At 35.6% G+C, this 15,182-nt stretch overlaps 1 protein-coding gene across 1 annotated transcript in view; it reads left to right on the forward strand.

Moving 5' to 3' along the window:
- The first annotated feature begins 2,590 nt into the window (after window positions 1–2,590).
- LOC129002300 (lysosomal alpha-glucosidase-like) overlaps window positions 2,591–15,182 on the forward strand; it is a 45,894-nt gene continuing 33,302 nt past the window's right edge. The window contains exons 1-5 of the mRNA XM_054429993.1: window positions 2,591–3,890; window positions 5,173–5,324; window positions 7,055–7,229; window positions 7,639–7,729; window positions 10,119–10,287. Of these exons, the coding sequence (XP_054285968.1) occupies window positions 3,231–3,890; window positions 5,173–5,324; window positions 7,055–7,229; window positions 7,639–7,729; window positions 10,119–10,287 (1,247 nt within the window). The 5' untranslated portion in view covers window positions 2,591–3,230. The remainder of the gene's footprint in view (window positions 3,891–5,172; window positions 5,325–7,054; window positions 7,230–7,638; window positions 7,730–10,118; window positions 10,288–15,182) is intronic.

Below are 15,182 nucleotides of genomic sequence, written 5' to 3' on the forward strand. Positions count from 1 at the left end.
CCTTGATCAGCATCAATGGTTTATATGTAGATTTTGACTCTATTCAGATACACGTTTAATATATGTTATATATTGAATAAAGACTATTTGAATCTTGAATCATTGAATCTCGAATGCTAGTAACTTATGTAAATCTGGTTAAATAAATGAATTATGACTTTAAAGTAAAAAAAAAAATAGTTTAGTTTATTGAAGCGTTGTTGCATCAAATCAAATCAAATAATTTATTTAGCCAAAATTTTAACAAAACAAGTTGCATTAGCTAAGTCACATTATTTTTAAAAGATGCCTTACATAGATCTACAATATATACACTATACAGGTATTTACAAAATGGCTTACATTATACTACAAATTGTAGTATGTCTACCGGTTAAGGGTATATAAGAAATTCCCAAGTTATTCTTAAGGATAATAACAAAACTGTTTTAGTTTTATTGTTCTCGGATTTTACTTCAATCAAATTTGGTAATCTTTGTTTATTTCATACTGCTTAGCCAACAACTTTTCAATACAAAAACGCACCGAAATTACCTTCCCCGTAGCAGCAAACCCGAGTAGGTACTCATTGAAATGAACGTTATTTAACGAGGAAATAATCTGACATTTTTCAGAACATACGAGCTGCTATAGTAACCGAGCTTCGCAACGGGAAGAGAACGTGGTTAAATCGGATGTATAGTTTACAATTATAGGCCTGTTATGGATCTAAGAATAAACACTTAATTTTAACACCTAACTTTGTGTGTAATAAAATTCGACACAGAAACAGGTACTTTTCCATCCTGTGGATGGAAAGTTACCCTTTGCCATGCCTACACACGGAAAAGTTACGTAACTTTACGTAAAGTTACGTACTTTTCCCGTGTACTTAGTCAGCTGTTGCTGTTGAAATAAACAGCTAATTTTAGCGGCCTATTTTATTTTTTGAAATATAATATATGTTCTGTCCTAAATAAATTGTGTTCTGAATGAGTTAAATATGTACTGATTTTTCTGTGTAGTATGATGTAAAGTATCGTGTTACTCACCCGGTACTAGCTACCGTACTCGCACGAAAATCCCACACTCGGCTACGCCTTCGGTGAAACATTAGCCCGGTGGCTAGAATACTCTAGTAACCAAATACAGTAAGTAGGCATATACTATTTCTTTATACAGTACCAACTGCATTTAGACAAGGTGTTTACGTTTCCTAAGCAGCCATTACATTTTACAAGTAGTGGTTTGTGTGTTTGAAAATACTGTTACAACTCTATGATTTATTTTAAATACCCCTCCCTCCACAGCAAACCTGCTGACTAAACGAATTTCCATTTGCTTGATTGGATTTACATAATCTCCTTAAAAATATCACAACATTATTCCCTAATTTTTAAATATAGCATTAGTAGTAAGTACTTAGGTCTGTTGCAACAGGTAGGGTTTAAAAGGGGTTTAAAAAAATGTTATTACATGTAGTTTAGTATGAAATAAATGCATTTTCAAAATTTGATCAAAATATGTTCATAAACAAGCTAACTACAACAGTTTACTTATTCTCCATAAGAATAAACATAGGGATTTTAAACTGTTCGAGTTTTCTCCGTAACCAGTAAGCGCATAATAATGCTTCAATATACTAAATAATTTGTTTTTAACTCTACAAAATAGTTTGGAAAGAAATTTGCAAAATGTTATGTTGTCATTACTTTTTGGATCGCCATATTGGCAATGGAAAGGTTAACAAAAGAATCAATGCATCTGCAGTTTGTTTAGGTAAATTAACGCAGTTTTTACATTTCCTCATTTCCGGTGTAAGTTGCTGATACGTACTACGACTCATTTAATATTTCAAAGTGTAACAATGAACAACGTAAAATCGTTATTTGGGTTAATCTGTTTGTAACACTAAGCTAGCAAGTTAAATGAAAACGTATATCATTATAAATTTCAAATTAATTTCTGATTGAAAAAACGTTGGATGGATACCACAACTAACTATCCTCAAGCAAAGTTTGGCCTAGATAGCAAGTTTTAACTACTTTCTTGCACGAAAAAAACAGTATAATAAATCACAATACAAGTGTGAAAAATGACAAATTATTGTAAAGCCTTCAAACGGCAGAACACAATTGATATACACAAAATAGTTGAGATAGCATTGACAAATTTGAAGGAGACTGCAGCTGCAGGCGCCGTGGTTAGAAGTCGTTCGGAGTTTTAAAAAGAACGACTCTTATTCTGGACTCAACCGAGCTGTTCAGCAAGAGCTGTTCACCTTCAATTTGAATCTCCCGCTCTTTGTCGATCTGTTTTGCTTGTCGACATTTTGCGTGTCGATAAAGTGGGAAAATTTACACAACCGTCCCACATAACAGACATCCCACATAACCGACAACCCACTTTACAGACATCCCATATTACCGACACTGTCGACATTTTGAGTTGTCGACAAAGTGGGACTATTTCAGTGTCGATCTTTTGGGATGTCGATAAACTGGGTCCCCACGATCCACTAATGACATCACCCACACTCAAACTCAACTTCAGTTTAGTCTAGTCGTCGTAGTAAAAGTCATGTGATGTGAGTCATCGAGTCATGTGACGGTGACGGTCAGTCGGTCAACTGTCAAGTTTGTTTTGTTTTTGTTTAGTTTTCACAGTTTTCAATTCAACCATGGTCGCAATCACAAATTAAAGGAAGTTATTGTGTTTGTTGTTATTGTGTGATTTAGTGATAAAACTCAATAGACTATTTACTTTTGATCTATAAATCAATTGATTGACCAGCAGTACTTAATTTGGCTTACGTTTTACTTTTAATAGTTGGTGTTTGAGGATTTGGTTTTATCCTTGACCTAGGCTAGGCTACTGAATGGAACAGCAAAGGAAGGACAGGACGAGGACAGTTTGTTGAAGGAGGACTCCTTGACTTGATAATAACATAACCTCAAAATCATAGCCTAATTGTACATTTTTGTTTTTCATTAGTAGCTTTTGGAAATTTTAAATTAGGCTAGGCTATATGTCTCTAATACAAGTAGAGACGCATGGACTATTATCTAACTCTCTGAAGAGTCATTGTAATGTAAAATAATTTAATTGTGTTTCTGTAGGCTAGTGTAAGAGAAGCCTGAAATCAGCCTATCCAGCTGACAAAAGTTTTAATTTCATAAAATGATCATATTTTTTTTATGATTAAGGTCTGCTCTTATTATAAGAAATAGGCTAATAAACTGAAAATAATAATGCATTCTAACATGTATCTTCTACCTCCAAAAGAGAGGGATGTTGATCAAACAAACTTAAGCCTATGTGAAGTTATATTGAAGAAGCATTTATACCTGTATTGCTTGATATCAATTTCAATACTTATTTTTCTGCTCTCACCACACACTGTGATCTATCAAGAAATGGATGACCAGTTTATTGAAAACAATAGAGATCTATCAGACTTTAATGTTGATTTTCCAATCCTTATTCAACTTGAACGCTCCAACGACACACTTCAAACAATCAATATTTCAACTCAAGAGCAACCAAAAAAATCAAAAAGGCCTACTGAAAACCTATCTGAAAGTAAACACACCCATTCTGATGCTCAATGTAACGCATTTAAAGACAGTGAAAAATTTGACTGTTTTCCACAAGAAAATGCCAATGAAGAATTGTGTAAAAGTAGAGGGTGTTGTTGGAGTCCAGTCAATTCGACATCAAAGGAAGAACAAGGAGTGCCATATTGCTACTACCCATCAAAGTTCAGGAGCTACAGATATGTAAACATATATCCAACAGACCTTGGAGCTACGGCATATTTGGCAAATGTTGTGAATTCTACATACCCAGATAATATCCAAATGGTTAGGATAGACTTTAATTATCTTGATGAAAACATCCTTCAAGTCAAGGTAAGCACGTGCCCTGAAACAATTTGAGTGAAGTTTTGAAAAACTAGCTTAAAAGTTAATACTTACTTTTGTTGGTTACTTACTGATCATGTGTTTGGTTTTGTGGTACACTGTAGGCCTAACTTAATTCGATTTTAGCACAATATATAGGCTATTAAAGAAATACCAACGGAATGTTTTCGAGCACTAAGATGTTCAACAGTGTAGCCTATAGAGGGAAGGCTTTTGGATCCTCAAGATCAATATTAATCCTTCTGTAAGCTAACAACAAAACAAACCCAATAGAACATATGTGTCTTTGGATTTTGGTCAATAGTCAATCCTTATTTTCACATTACAAAATTCAGCAAAGCTGACGTAAAGTACAGTACCGGTACGGTAGGCCTACTAAAACTTAAAAAAAAACTTAAGACTAAAAAGACCACTTTATAAAATTACTAAAATTAAGTCAGAACACATAATTTATAAAAGAGTTAACGTAATATGCCCTTATCGATTAACAATTTAGAGACTTTTTTTTGTGCGAATTTTGAGGAGAACTCGTTATTTCCCTATTTATTGAACAATTAAGTTCCCTATCCTTTAGTTCCTTGTTCAAAATGGGTAGCCAAAGTGGCCTGATTTCAACCGATGACTGACTGATTGGTTGGTCTGCTAATTTAATGTATGAGGCTTCAATGAGTTACGTTTGAAAAAATGAGGTTTCTTACAGACAATTTTTACCTCTTCAAAATTCATACGATGATTTTCGGACCAGCAATGATGAGCGATCTTAGATTTTTCCACTAGCCTAGAAACCTTTTTTTAGTGTTTTCTCTGTGTTCGTTGATTCTAACGTTCAACTGTCTTTTTGTCTCGCCATAGTAAGGCCTGGAACAATCATTGCAATTATAGAGTATATTGATTTTATATTATTTTATATTGAATTTTATAGATTAGCCTATAGTGTTTTGTGATTGGTTATTATTTGCATGTTGTATCATGACTTGACTGCTATACAGTGCATATTTTTGACTGCTACCTTCTGTAGTGTATTCCAACTTAGGTTGGGCATTTGTGTATTGTTAGTTGTAATGTGTTAGTTAAGTTTTTTTACCTGAGGACGGGATCAGATTCCAGATCCCGAAACGTTGTGTATTGCTTTTTACAATCGTGATGGCAAATGTCCGCAATAAACCTTTGAACAACATGTCTCAAACTGTTATAAATATCAATTTAAATATGTGTGTGTGTGTGTCCTTGGGTAACAATGGACCCCAAATTCATAACTTTTTTCTTTCAGATCTACGATGCAAATCAAACAAGATTTGAGAGTCCATTGCCGAAATTATCCTTGACTGGCAGACGACTGGCAAAGAATACTTCCTATTATGTGAACATTGACAAAGACAAATTGGGCTTCAATGTCATCAGAAAAAGCACCAATCAGTCTCTGTGAGTCGAGTTTAGCTCTAAAATCAGTAAAAAACAAATAGGTTACCGATAAGGAAAATAAGTACCGGTAGTAACTAATTACTGGGTATAATCTTTGAATACAATTAATGCAATTGAGAATCCAATAGTCAATAGTATAATGTATCATATGGAATTATTGTATGGGGTAATGATACCAGGGTAAAAAAATGTTACCTAATTGAACAAAAGCACACTATTAAAGTCATAGCAAATGTTGACATGAGGACCCACAGTAAGCCATTGTTTTGAAAGTTTAATACTCACTGTACCTGCAGTGTATATTTTAGAGTGTCTGTGGTTTCTTAAAAGAAATTTACATACTACGGTATATCTACAACAACAAAAAAATGTTCATAACTAAGTTATTTAACTAGAAACTGTAACTCACTTAGAATTTCCCAGTGTAATTTAAAAATTACTTTGAATTGTTTTGTTCAAATTAAATGGACAAAAAACTGTATAATTCTCTACCTTCTCATTAGAAATCTTTAGAATTGATCTGTTTTAAGAGGAACGTTATCTTTTGTTTAGCTTTAAAAGTCTATATGACAAAAAACCAGTTTTTTATTAATGTTTATGACCATACCTACATTTAACTTAGTATGCCTATGCTTATCTGTGGAATGTTTTATAGTTATATTTATTTATAACTGGTTGACACTGCTACCTATACATTATAAAATGTTCTGGCAATAAAGGTTTGATGTTATTTGATTTTATTTGTTATAAATCACAGGTAAATGAATGAGTAATTTTGATCTCAAATAGGTTAATTTTGCAAACACAGCAAAGCTAAACAAGGCAAATTATGATTTTAAATTTTATTTAGTTCTAGTGATTTAAGTAACCAAAGGATAGGCTCTACAAGTTAAAATAACCTAAGTTAAAAGCACAAGTTGCGCTTGTGGGGCAGTTTTTATGTAAAAAAACATTAACATATAGGTACTAGTGATGGTCGAAACCAGAAATTTTGAATCTCAAAACCTAGACACAAAACTTTTACTCAGCTATGGTTACGGTTACAGAAAAATATAGGTAATAATAAAATGTTAAGTATGCAATCATATTGAAAGAGATAGACTCCTGACACTGACATAATAACATAAATATGTGACTGAAAGAAAAAGAAAAAACCAAAGCAACATAATAACATTAAAATGAATTTAACTCCTGACACCAACATAACCTTGAGTATTAGACTAATTAGAACATTTAATGGTCAATATTTATTTGTGTTTAATAAATATCACTATGAAATTGAGTTGTATGTTGTTCCAGTTATAGTATTTAAGATGCCTTTTGAAGTTCAGAATCAGAATACAATTTACTGTTAATGGTGATCTGTTTGATCTATTGCTACCAGCTTGTGTGGAAAGTGGAAACAGTGTTAGACACAATAAAGACCAAATAAATAACAAAAAAGGAGTCAACGCACAACTTGGCGAGTGGAGTGGAGGGAGAGTCAGTTACTTCCTACTTTATCCTCCAGAAACTTCTTAAAGGAGAAATAGGCGGACTGGATGAGCTGATTTTTTACAGTCCTCTCAAATTTTCTGCAGATTTTCGGGGAACAAACCCCATCCATGAAACCTCTCCCTATGATTTGTATGTTTTGTGAACTCAAGTGGTCAATTTATCTTCTTTACTGTATCAATATCATTTTTTTTAGACAGCACGAAGATTTATATCCATGACTTTTAACATTTTAGATTCAATGCGGAGGACATGGGAGGGTTTATTTTTGCCAATCAGCTGCTACAGTTGTCAGCACAGTTGCCAACCCACCGTATCTACGGGCTTGGACAACAACGCAACGAGTTTCTTCTCGACACTAACTGGCGAGTCATCACACTCTTCAACAGGGACCAAGAGCCAATTGATAAGGTGAGGAAGACAATGATTAGCTTAAAGATAAGGTAACAATCTTGATTAGAATGTTAATTTTCAATGTACAGTGCAACTTGGGTACCCTAGTACGTACAAACACTAAAGGACCAGTGAGAAAAATTTGAACAGTTCAAAAACTCGATTTGGGTAAGATTGGTTATAAATGCTCTGCAAATTTTTTTATTTTTCCTCTGAAGACAAAAACTGGTTTTGGGTTAATGAAATACAAATTTTCAGAATTCCAAAACCAGATGGGAAAGCAATAACCAATTCAAAATGAGAACGTAATAGATTCTTAAAGACATTTCCACAAAAAGTTGTTTTGTGGGTGCTTAAATCATCTGATTTTGTACATTTTGTAACTTATTTCCACTTGATTGCCAAATATTTTGTTTATTTGTTTTAGTCTAACCTCTATGGAACTCATCCGTTTTATTTAGCTGTCGAAGACGGAGGGTTGGCACATGGCGTTTTTCTGCTCAACACAAATGCAATGGGTATTTATTTTCATAGTTTTTGTTTTCTGATGACCTAGGGTATCATAAAAAGCGTATACGTAGTATAGTATTTTCCATTAATTACTAGGGTTGTTTGTAAATTAAAGTCTCCATTTACGTCTGTCAAGTGGCGATTGACTCGTAGACGACTGAGACCAGATAAATCTTATTACAGAAGGTGATTAATGGCGGGAGTGTCAATTTTAATTCACTACCTTTTTTTACTATTATGACAAAGAGACTAATCGTCCTCTAGGGATGGGAAGGGTCTAGAATAGCAGTGGATGAAGTGCGGAAAAGGACGTTGGTATCAGAATTTAACTAACCACGAGCTCACTTGGGTATTTCAGAAGCTCGATGGAGACCTTAATTTTTGGACAACCCTTGTACGGTACTGACTACTATAGCTATTCATTTTTTATTAACAATTTTTTATGTTTACACGATTAAAATCAAAATATTAATTAATACTATATTATCTTTATAGACAAAGGGTAGATAGTTTATTGTGTTGGATAAAATGGATTTTACTCCACTTTGTGCTGATTTTATTAGACATTAACATGGTGGTTATTATAATTACATAAATTTAAAATTCCATCACAAAGAATTAATGTACTGTTTGTAAACCCTTTTTACACATTTAAGATTAATTTAACATGAATTAAGATGATAGTGGATGTCTTAAGATAAGTTTAGATGGTCTCCATAGCCTACTACATTATGTAAACTATCTACATAGTTTCTGATAATTTGATACACTGTTTGATGAGTGAAGATAATATTGGATGACTAAAATAGTGACAATGTTCCAAGATGTTAGATGTTGATTGGCTAACAACATTTTTGGACAATTTACAACATTACAGGACATTTTCATATACTGTAATGGTGGATGGTTGAGATTATGTTGGACACTCTAAGATAGCTGTATGTAGATTAAGGCAATAATAATGGAATATGAGAGTACCTATTGTTGAACAGCTTAAGGCCCGATTTCACCAAATTCTCGCTAACGATGGTTTAGTTAAACTTCGGTTAAAACTAACCGATGATTTAAACCACAGTTAAGGAAATCTGGTTTCACCAACGAAAACGCGTCAAAACTAATGCTGGTTTTATAAACGAGAGTTTAGAGTAAAATCCAGGTGGCAGTGGCAGTGAACTGTCATAATTCCGGGCTGTTACGGGAGCAAGTAAACGTAAACATAACCTAGAAAATATATCAGTGTCTATGGGTATGAGGTAGTGAAAACAAAACTGGAGACAGCAAGCTTACAGGAATACAATAGATTCTGAGCAAAATAACAATAGAAAGCAAGAATAAATACCAAAAAAATTAACATAAGTAAATAAAGGCAAAGCAATGTTGATCAAACATATTCGAGGAACAAATTGATTGAGTTTTGCGGTCGAGTCAAGACTCAAAATCCAACTTTTACAGGGATGTTGAATATTCTGTTTGTTCACTCAGTTTGGTACATTTGAAGTAGTGAAAAAAACTGGAGTCAAAAGAATTACAAGAACGAGACACAATAAAGATAACACCAAAATAATTATTTTCTATAAAATACTAGCAGAATAATGACAATTTAGGTTTAGATTTTGCTTTACTTACGTCTGACCGAACGCAAAACAATTGTTTGAACGTTGGATTAGGGTTACCCAAAGCCGGGAGAAGGAAAAGGGAGCATATTTTTTTCGAACAATGAAATAATAAATTTGATAATTTTGGTAGAAGAGCCGGAGCACTCTTTTTAGCCGGGATAAAAGAGTACGACTCTTGATCGCCAATCAGTTCAATGCGATCGCTGATCACAGATATACGCCTTAACTAAAAACCTTGTGGGTTAACCTAAAGCGATGCACTATGTGGGATAGCCTAAACACATAAAGAAAAAGGCTAAACCTTTTGATAGTTCATATCTAATAATAAAATCAATTTCATCTTTGTTATTAAAATCATTAACCCTTTCTCTTATCCACCTAGTTCGGCAAACGACATATGCTACTCTTCATTGCCATCACTTACTTTCAAAAGCTAATTCGTACCGTATTCTCTTCTACCATTTCGCCTTTCCATATAAACTTTAAATTTAAAGCCAGCTGATATTTACTTAACGAAGGATTAAAGAAGTTAACCGGTCAAAATTGGGCAGTTAATTATCTAACGACGGTTTAGTCTATACTAGCTCTAACGGCGAGTGGTGAAATCCGATTTCGTCAGTTAAGAGTTAACTACAGTTAGAGCATGGTTTAACCGCGGTTTAAGAGTTTGGTGAAACCGGGCCTAAGATCACTTTGGTAGTTAAAGACAATAATTGGCAGTTAGGACAATGTTGAAGGGCCTAAGAAAATGGTGGATAGTTTAAGACAATATTGTTTTCAGACATTATCCTCCAGCCTGCTCCCGCTATCACATACCGCACTATTGGAGGTGTCCTGGATTTCTTCTTCTTCCTCGGCCCCACTCCAGCCGATGTTATTAGTCAATACACCGGTTTGATTGGACGGCCGTTCATGCCACCGTATTGGAGTCTTGGCTTTCATCTTTGCAGGTAACAATCACTACCCCTTCTATCCTTACTGAATTTTCGACTGATTTATTGTTCAAAGTTGCCAATGCGTTGTGAGTGAATGGTTGTAAATCTTTGAATTAATTGTGTAGTAAGGTATTTAATTTGCGTTAAAATACATTTTTATTAAAATGGGAATAGTATCTGATACATCTAATTCAAAAACAAATAATAAAATGAGAGGTAAAATAGTTTAATAAACTTAACAATGAAATAAATAATATGGATGCATTGGAAGTTACCTTAAAAAAACAATATATACAGTAGAGTCCCGCAAACCCGGCGTAATGTGGACTGTAAGGGTGCCGAGTTTGTGAAATGCCGGGTTATCGGGAACTAGGGTTAAAAATAAGAACAATACAATTTTTAAGTGTTTTAACCGCCGTTTTTTATTTTTACAGTATTTATATTACAGTATTAAGTCATAAGAAATAAAAAGAATGTATTCTGTAGGCCTATACATATTGTACAGTATATATTACGTACTTTTATAGACAAGATAAATAAGTACAGTACACACCAGGAAAACTCAGTACAGTTCAAATAAAAACCTAATTCATTTTTTGCAGAAAAAGTTTTTAATGCTCATTTGTTTCTCACACTGAACTCTGCGCTTTGCTGCTACATCTCAAAGGCGGCGAAGACACAATATGTCCATTGGTGAAGCTCCTTGCTCCTCAAAATATCGTAAGGCCCCATCAACAGCTTTTAATCCTTCACTGTGGCTCATTTTTTGTACTTCTTGAGTGTCACATGCGTCTTTGTCTTCTGATTCGCTTTCTTCAGGCTGTTCCTTTTCTTTCACCATGGTGACAATTTCGTCATCGGAAAGAGCATTCTCCGTGGCATCTTGGTCCATCCATTCCTGTACATCCCCATCACTGAAGTTTTCACAGCCGGGAATCTTCTTTAATAGATCAACTAAAGCAGAATCTTCCTCCTTTGGGACATCAGTAAACGAATTTCCTGAATGATCCAGAAGTTTTTTCCAGGATCGCACTAATGTTATTGGCTCTAACTCATCCCAAGACTCAGCAACCCATCCAATAACATCCAGCAAATCAACCTTTTTAAGCCTATTCACTAGTTCTTGGCCTTCGTCAATCGCCGTCACTAGAGTTGATAGAAGTTTGCGCCGATATCTTTTTTTCATTGCGGCTAGAACACCTTGGTCCATAGGCTGACATAGTGCAGTCACATTTGGTAGTAAAAACATCGTTTTTATGTTGCCATCAACTAACTCTTCAGCATCAGGGTGTGAGGAAGCGTTGTCCAGAATCAAAATGGCTTTCCTTTCAAGATTCTTTGATTTTAAAAACGTTTCTACAGACGGAACGAACTGATTGTAAAACCAATTTTTGAAAATTGTTCCATCCATCCAGGCATTAGATTGGTTTGTGTACCAAACTGGAAGTTCATTTAAGTTTTGTATATTCTTGAAAGCACGAGGCTTTTTAGCTTTTCCAATAAAACAAAGCTTTAACTTATGCTCACCAGTTGCGTTGCTGCAGGCCATAATCGTAACTCTTTCTTTGCTTCTTTTGTACCCTGGAGCAGATTTCTCTTGTTTTGAAGCTAAGCTCTTCTCAGGTAACATACGAAAATTCAGTCCTGTCTCGTCACAGTTGTAAATTTGCTCACCAGACAGTCCTTCACTTTCAATAAGCTTTTGAAAGTTTTCCTTAAATTTCAGAACACTTTCATCGTTACCAGAAAGTTTTTCGCCACATATTGCTAGTTGCCTTACTCCATACCGTTTTTTCCATCGGTCTAGCCAGCCGATGCTAGCCACGAATGTTGCCTCTCCTTCTTTCTTTATTTTTTCATACAATTGAATAGTTTTTTCCTGCAGTATGGGTCCTGATATCGGTGTCCCTTTTCTCTTTGCTGTCGAAACCATAAATATAGAGCTTCACTAACCTCATGAAATTCGCTTTCCTTCATGTTTTTCCTTTCTTTCAACGACTCAGTACACATTCTCTTTAAACACCAAGACTCAATTTCAGCTCTTTTCTTTTTCCAATCACCAATCGTACTTCTTCCAACTCCAAGATTCAATGCAATTTCATTTACACTTTCTCCTTTGTCCAGTCTTTTTAAAGCACTTAACTTTTGTTCCATAGATACATTAACTTGTTTTCTTTTTGCTGAAGTCGCCATTTTAAAATGAAAAACTACCGAACAAAAAACACACGTCGCATCGCCACCACTGTCACTGATCGACTGAACACGGAATGGCCGCGGGCCGCACACATCCGGTGGCAGGCGTGGGGGATGCGGAGTGGGGGATTAGACAACCAATAACGTAGTGGAGTGGGAGTGTGACGCGAGACATAGGAACGCCCCGCCCGACAGGGACAATGACCTTTAGCCGGTCTGCTTGCGCGGGGATGTTCCGTAGTGATGCGTCAAGAATGAGTTTGCGTGAGTACGGCATTTGTTCGCATTCAAATTCATGCCTTACTCGCTCCATTCCAGCCAACATTAATCCAAAATATTGTACTGTACTCGTGTTGCGAACGACTTGGCTTGAGTCCATGTTTAACTCGGACTAAAAAATCAATAATTTTCTGAGCCAGGAGATGGCCGAGTTATCCGGACTGCCGGGTTATCGAGTGCCGAGTTTGCGGGACTCTACTGTACCTACATTTGTAGTTTTGTAAATTGGTTTGCTTAATGAATGGTGCTATATATAACTGCATTTGACAAAAAATTAGCTTATCAGATAGGCCAAAAATATGTTTTGACCCTGGCTAAGACTTGTTAAAAAAAATCAAGTGATTTAGTTCTTTGTTTCGGAACCATTCCTTGAATTTTACCCTAAATTGTTTGATTCGCCAACATCAAGGGTACTGATTCAATGAAGGCTACTGATTTATCAGTGTTGATGAATTTAAGTAGGCCTATCTTATTATAGCTGTAAGCTGTCAGTATCAATTCAATTCAATTCAATTCAATTCGTTTATTCACGGCAGAAGCCATTGTACAATAATGCCATTACATACGGGAGATAACAAGCAATAATAAATACTAAATAATACCACAAGCAATAACAAATACTAAATAATACAATAGGTGAATACAAGATGCATAAGGATAGTAATACTACTGAATAGAACATACAAAATTAGTAACAGGTGGACTATGAACAAAAGAAGCTAGCATTACAAAAAGATATGCAAGAGGATATCAGGTGACGTGCGAAAGGCATAATAATAATACTGAAAGAGAAACAAGATGCATACAAATCATAATAGCAAGACATGTAATAATATTAATAAATAGTGCCATACAATAGTGAGTAAAAATCAGACTCTGGACAAACCAAAAAAGAAAGAAGCTAGCATTGCAAGTAAAAGTACAGATGGTTAACGAGCAAAGAGATATAACTGAGAATGAGACACAAGATGCATACGATATATAATAACAAGACATAATAACAATAATAATAATAGTGCATACAATGGTAATAAGTAGCTCTGACCAAGACAAACACAATAACAGGATCGACATGAATGAGAGGTGATGTATAATTAGACCAAGCATGGTCATGATTAAAAAAATAAAAATTCAAAAAAAATAAAAATTCAAGGTGCAACACTACATTGACTCACTACACGCTAGGCTCACAACACTCAAAAATGCATCTCTTCTGAAGGCAGTAGGACGAACCCCGAAGAACTCCAGATGGGCGTTGTTTCCGAGACGCATCAGGCGAGGTACAGGACTATGGTACATGTATGAGGTAGGGTAGTGCAGCTTGGCAAAAACGTTCTGTAGCCGTGTACTCTGAGGAACCTGGAAGTTCAACATCTGAAGAATCTCGGGGCATTCCACCAGGTAGTTGACAATTTTGTACAGGAAAATCAGATCTAATGCAGTTTGTCTTGATAAGAGCGGCAGCAATTGTAGTTGAGCTGCAATATGATCAGTATTAACATCCGTATAGCGAATCCCTGCTCGAACACCAACCAGGCGAAGGAAGCGCTTTTGAACCATTTCCAAGGAATTAATATGGCCAACTTGGAACGGAGACCATACAGTGGAGCAATATTCGAGAATAGGTCTCACCAAGAAAACATACAAGATCTTCAAAGTATTGGTAGAGAAAGCACCACTCCTTGAAATACGGGCAATTAAACCCAGTACAGAATTGGCCTTCATGCATATTCTCTGTATGTGTTCACCTGGGTCCAAAGTAGGGGTTATGAACACTCCAAGATCCCTAGCCCCATTCACTCTCCTTAGCTGAGTGCCTAGAATTGTGTAGTCGTAGACAAGCAAGTTCTGACATCTTCCAAATGACATAACTACACACTTTCCAGCATTAAGTTCCATCAGGTTATCAGTGCACCACATGACAACGGTATTAAGAGCTTCCTGGAGTTCATGCTGATCTTGCAGAGAAGACACCTTCTTGTAGATCTTGATGTCGTCTGCGAATAATAGATACTCGCAGCCCAACGAATCCCCAACGTCATTGACAAACAAGCTGAACAAGAATGGTCCCAAGTGTGACCCCTGTGGTACACCAGAAGTCACCTGAATCGGTTTGGAGATGTTGTATGAAAGCTTGACTCTGAGTGTACGTCCCGACAGGTAGCTGTCAAACCATTCCAAAAGAGGGCCGGTGATACCAAAGGCATGCAATTTCTTAATGAGAATGGCATGGTTCACTCGGTCAAAGGCCTTAGTAAAGTCTAGGTATATACAATCGGTCTGTTCACCCAAAGAGAAAGCAGAGAGGACATTGCTGGAGAATACCATCAGGTTGGTGACAGTGGATTTGCCAGAACGAAAGCCATGTTGTTGAGGGATGATTGAACTCCTGTAGGTGAACTCCACAACATCTAGAACCAAACTCTCAAATAACTTTG

The sequence above is a fragment of the Macrosteles quadrilineatus genome, unplaced genomic scaffold, assembly GCF_028750875.1.
Source record: "Macrosteles quadrilineatus isolate MER2022 unplaced genomic scaffold, UCM_ALF_1.0 Scaffold_9__3_contigs__length_116548681, whole genome shotgun sequence".
Taxonomy (NCBI): domain Eukaryota; kingdom Metazoa; phylum Arthropoda; class Insecta; order Hemiptera; family Cicadellidae; genus Macrosteles; species Macrosteles quadrilineatus.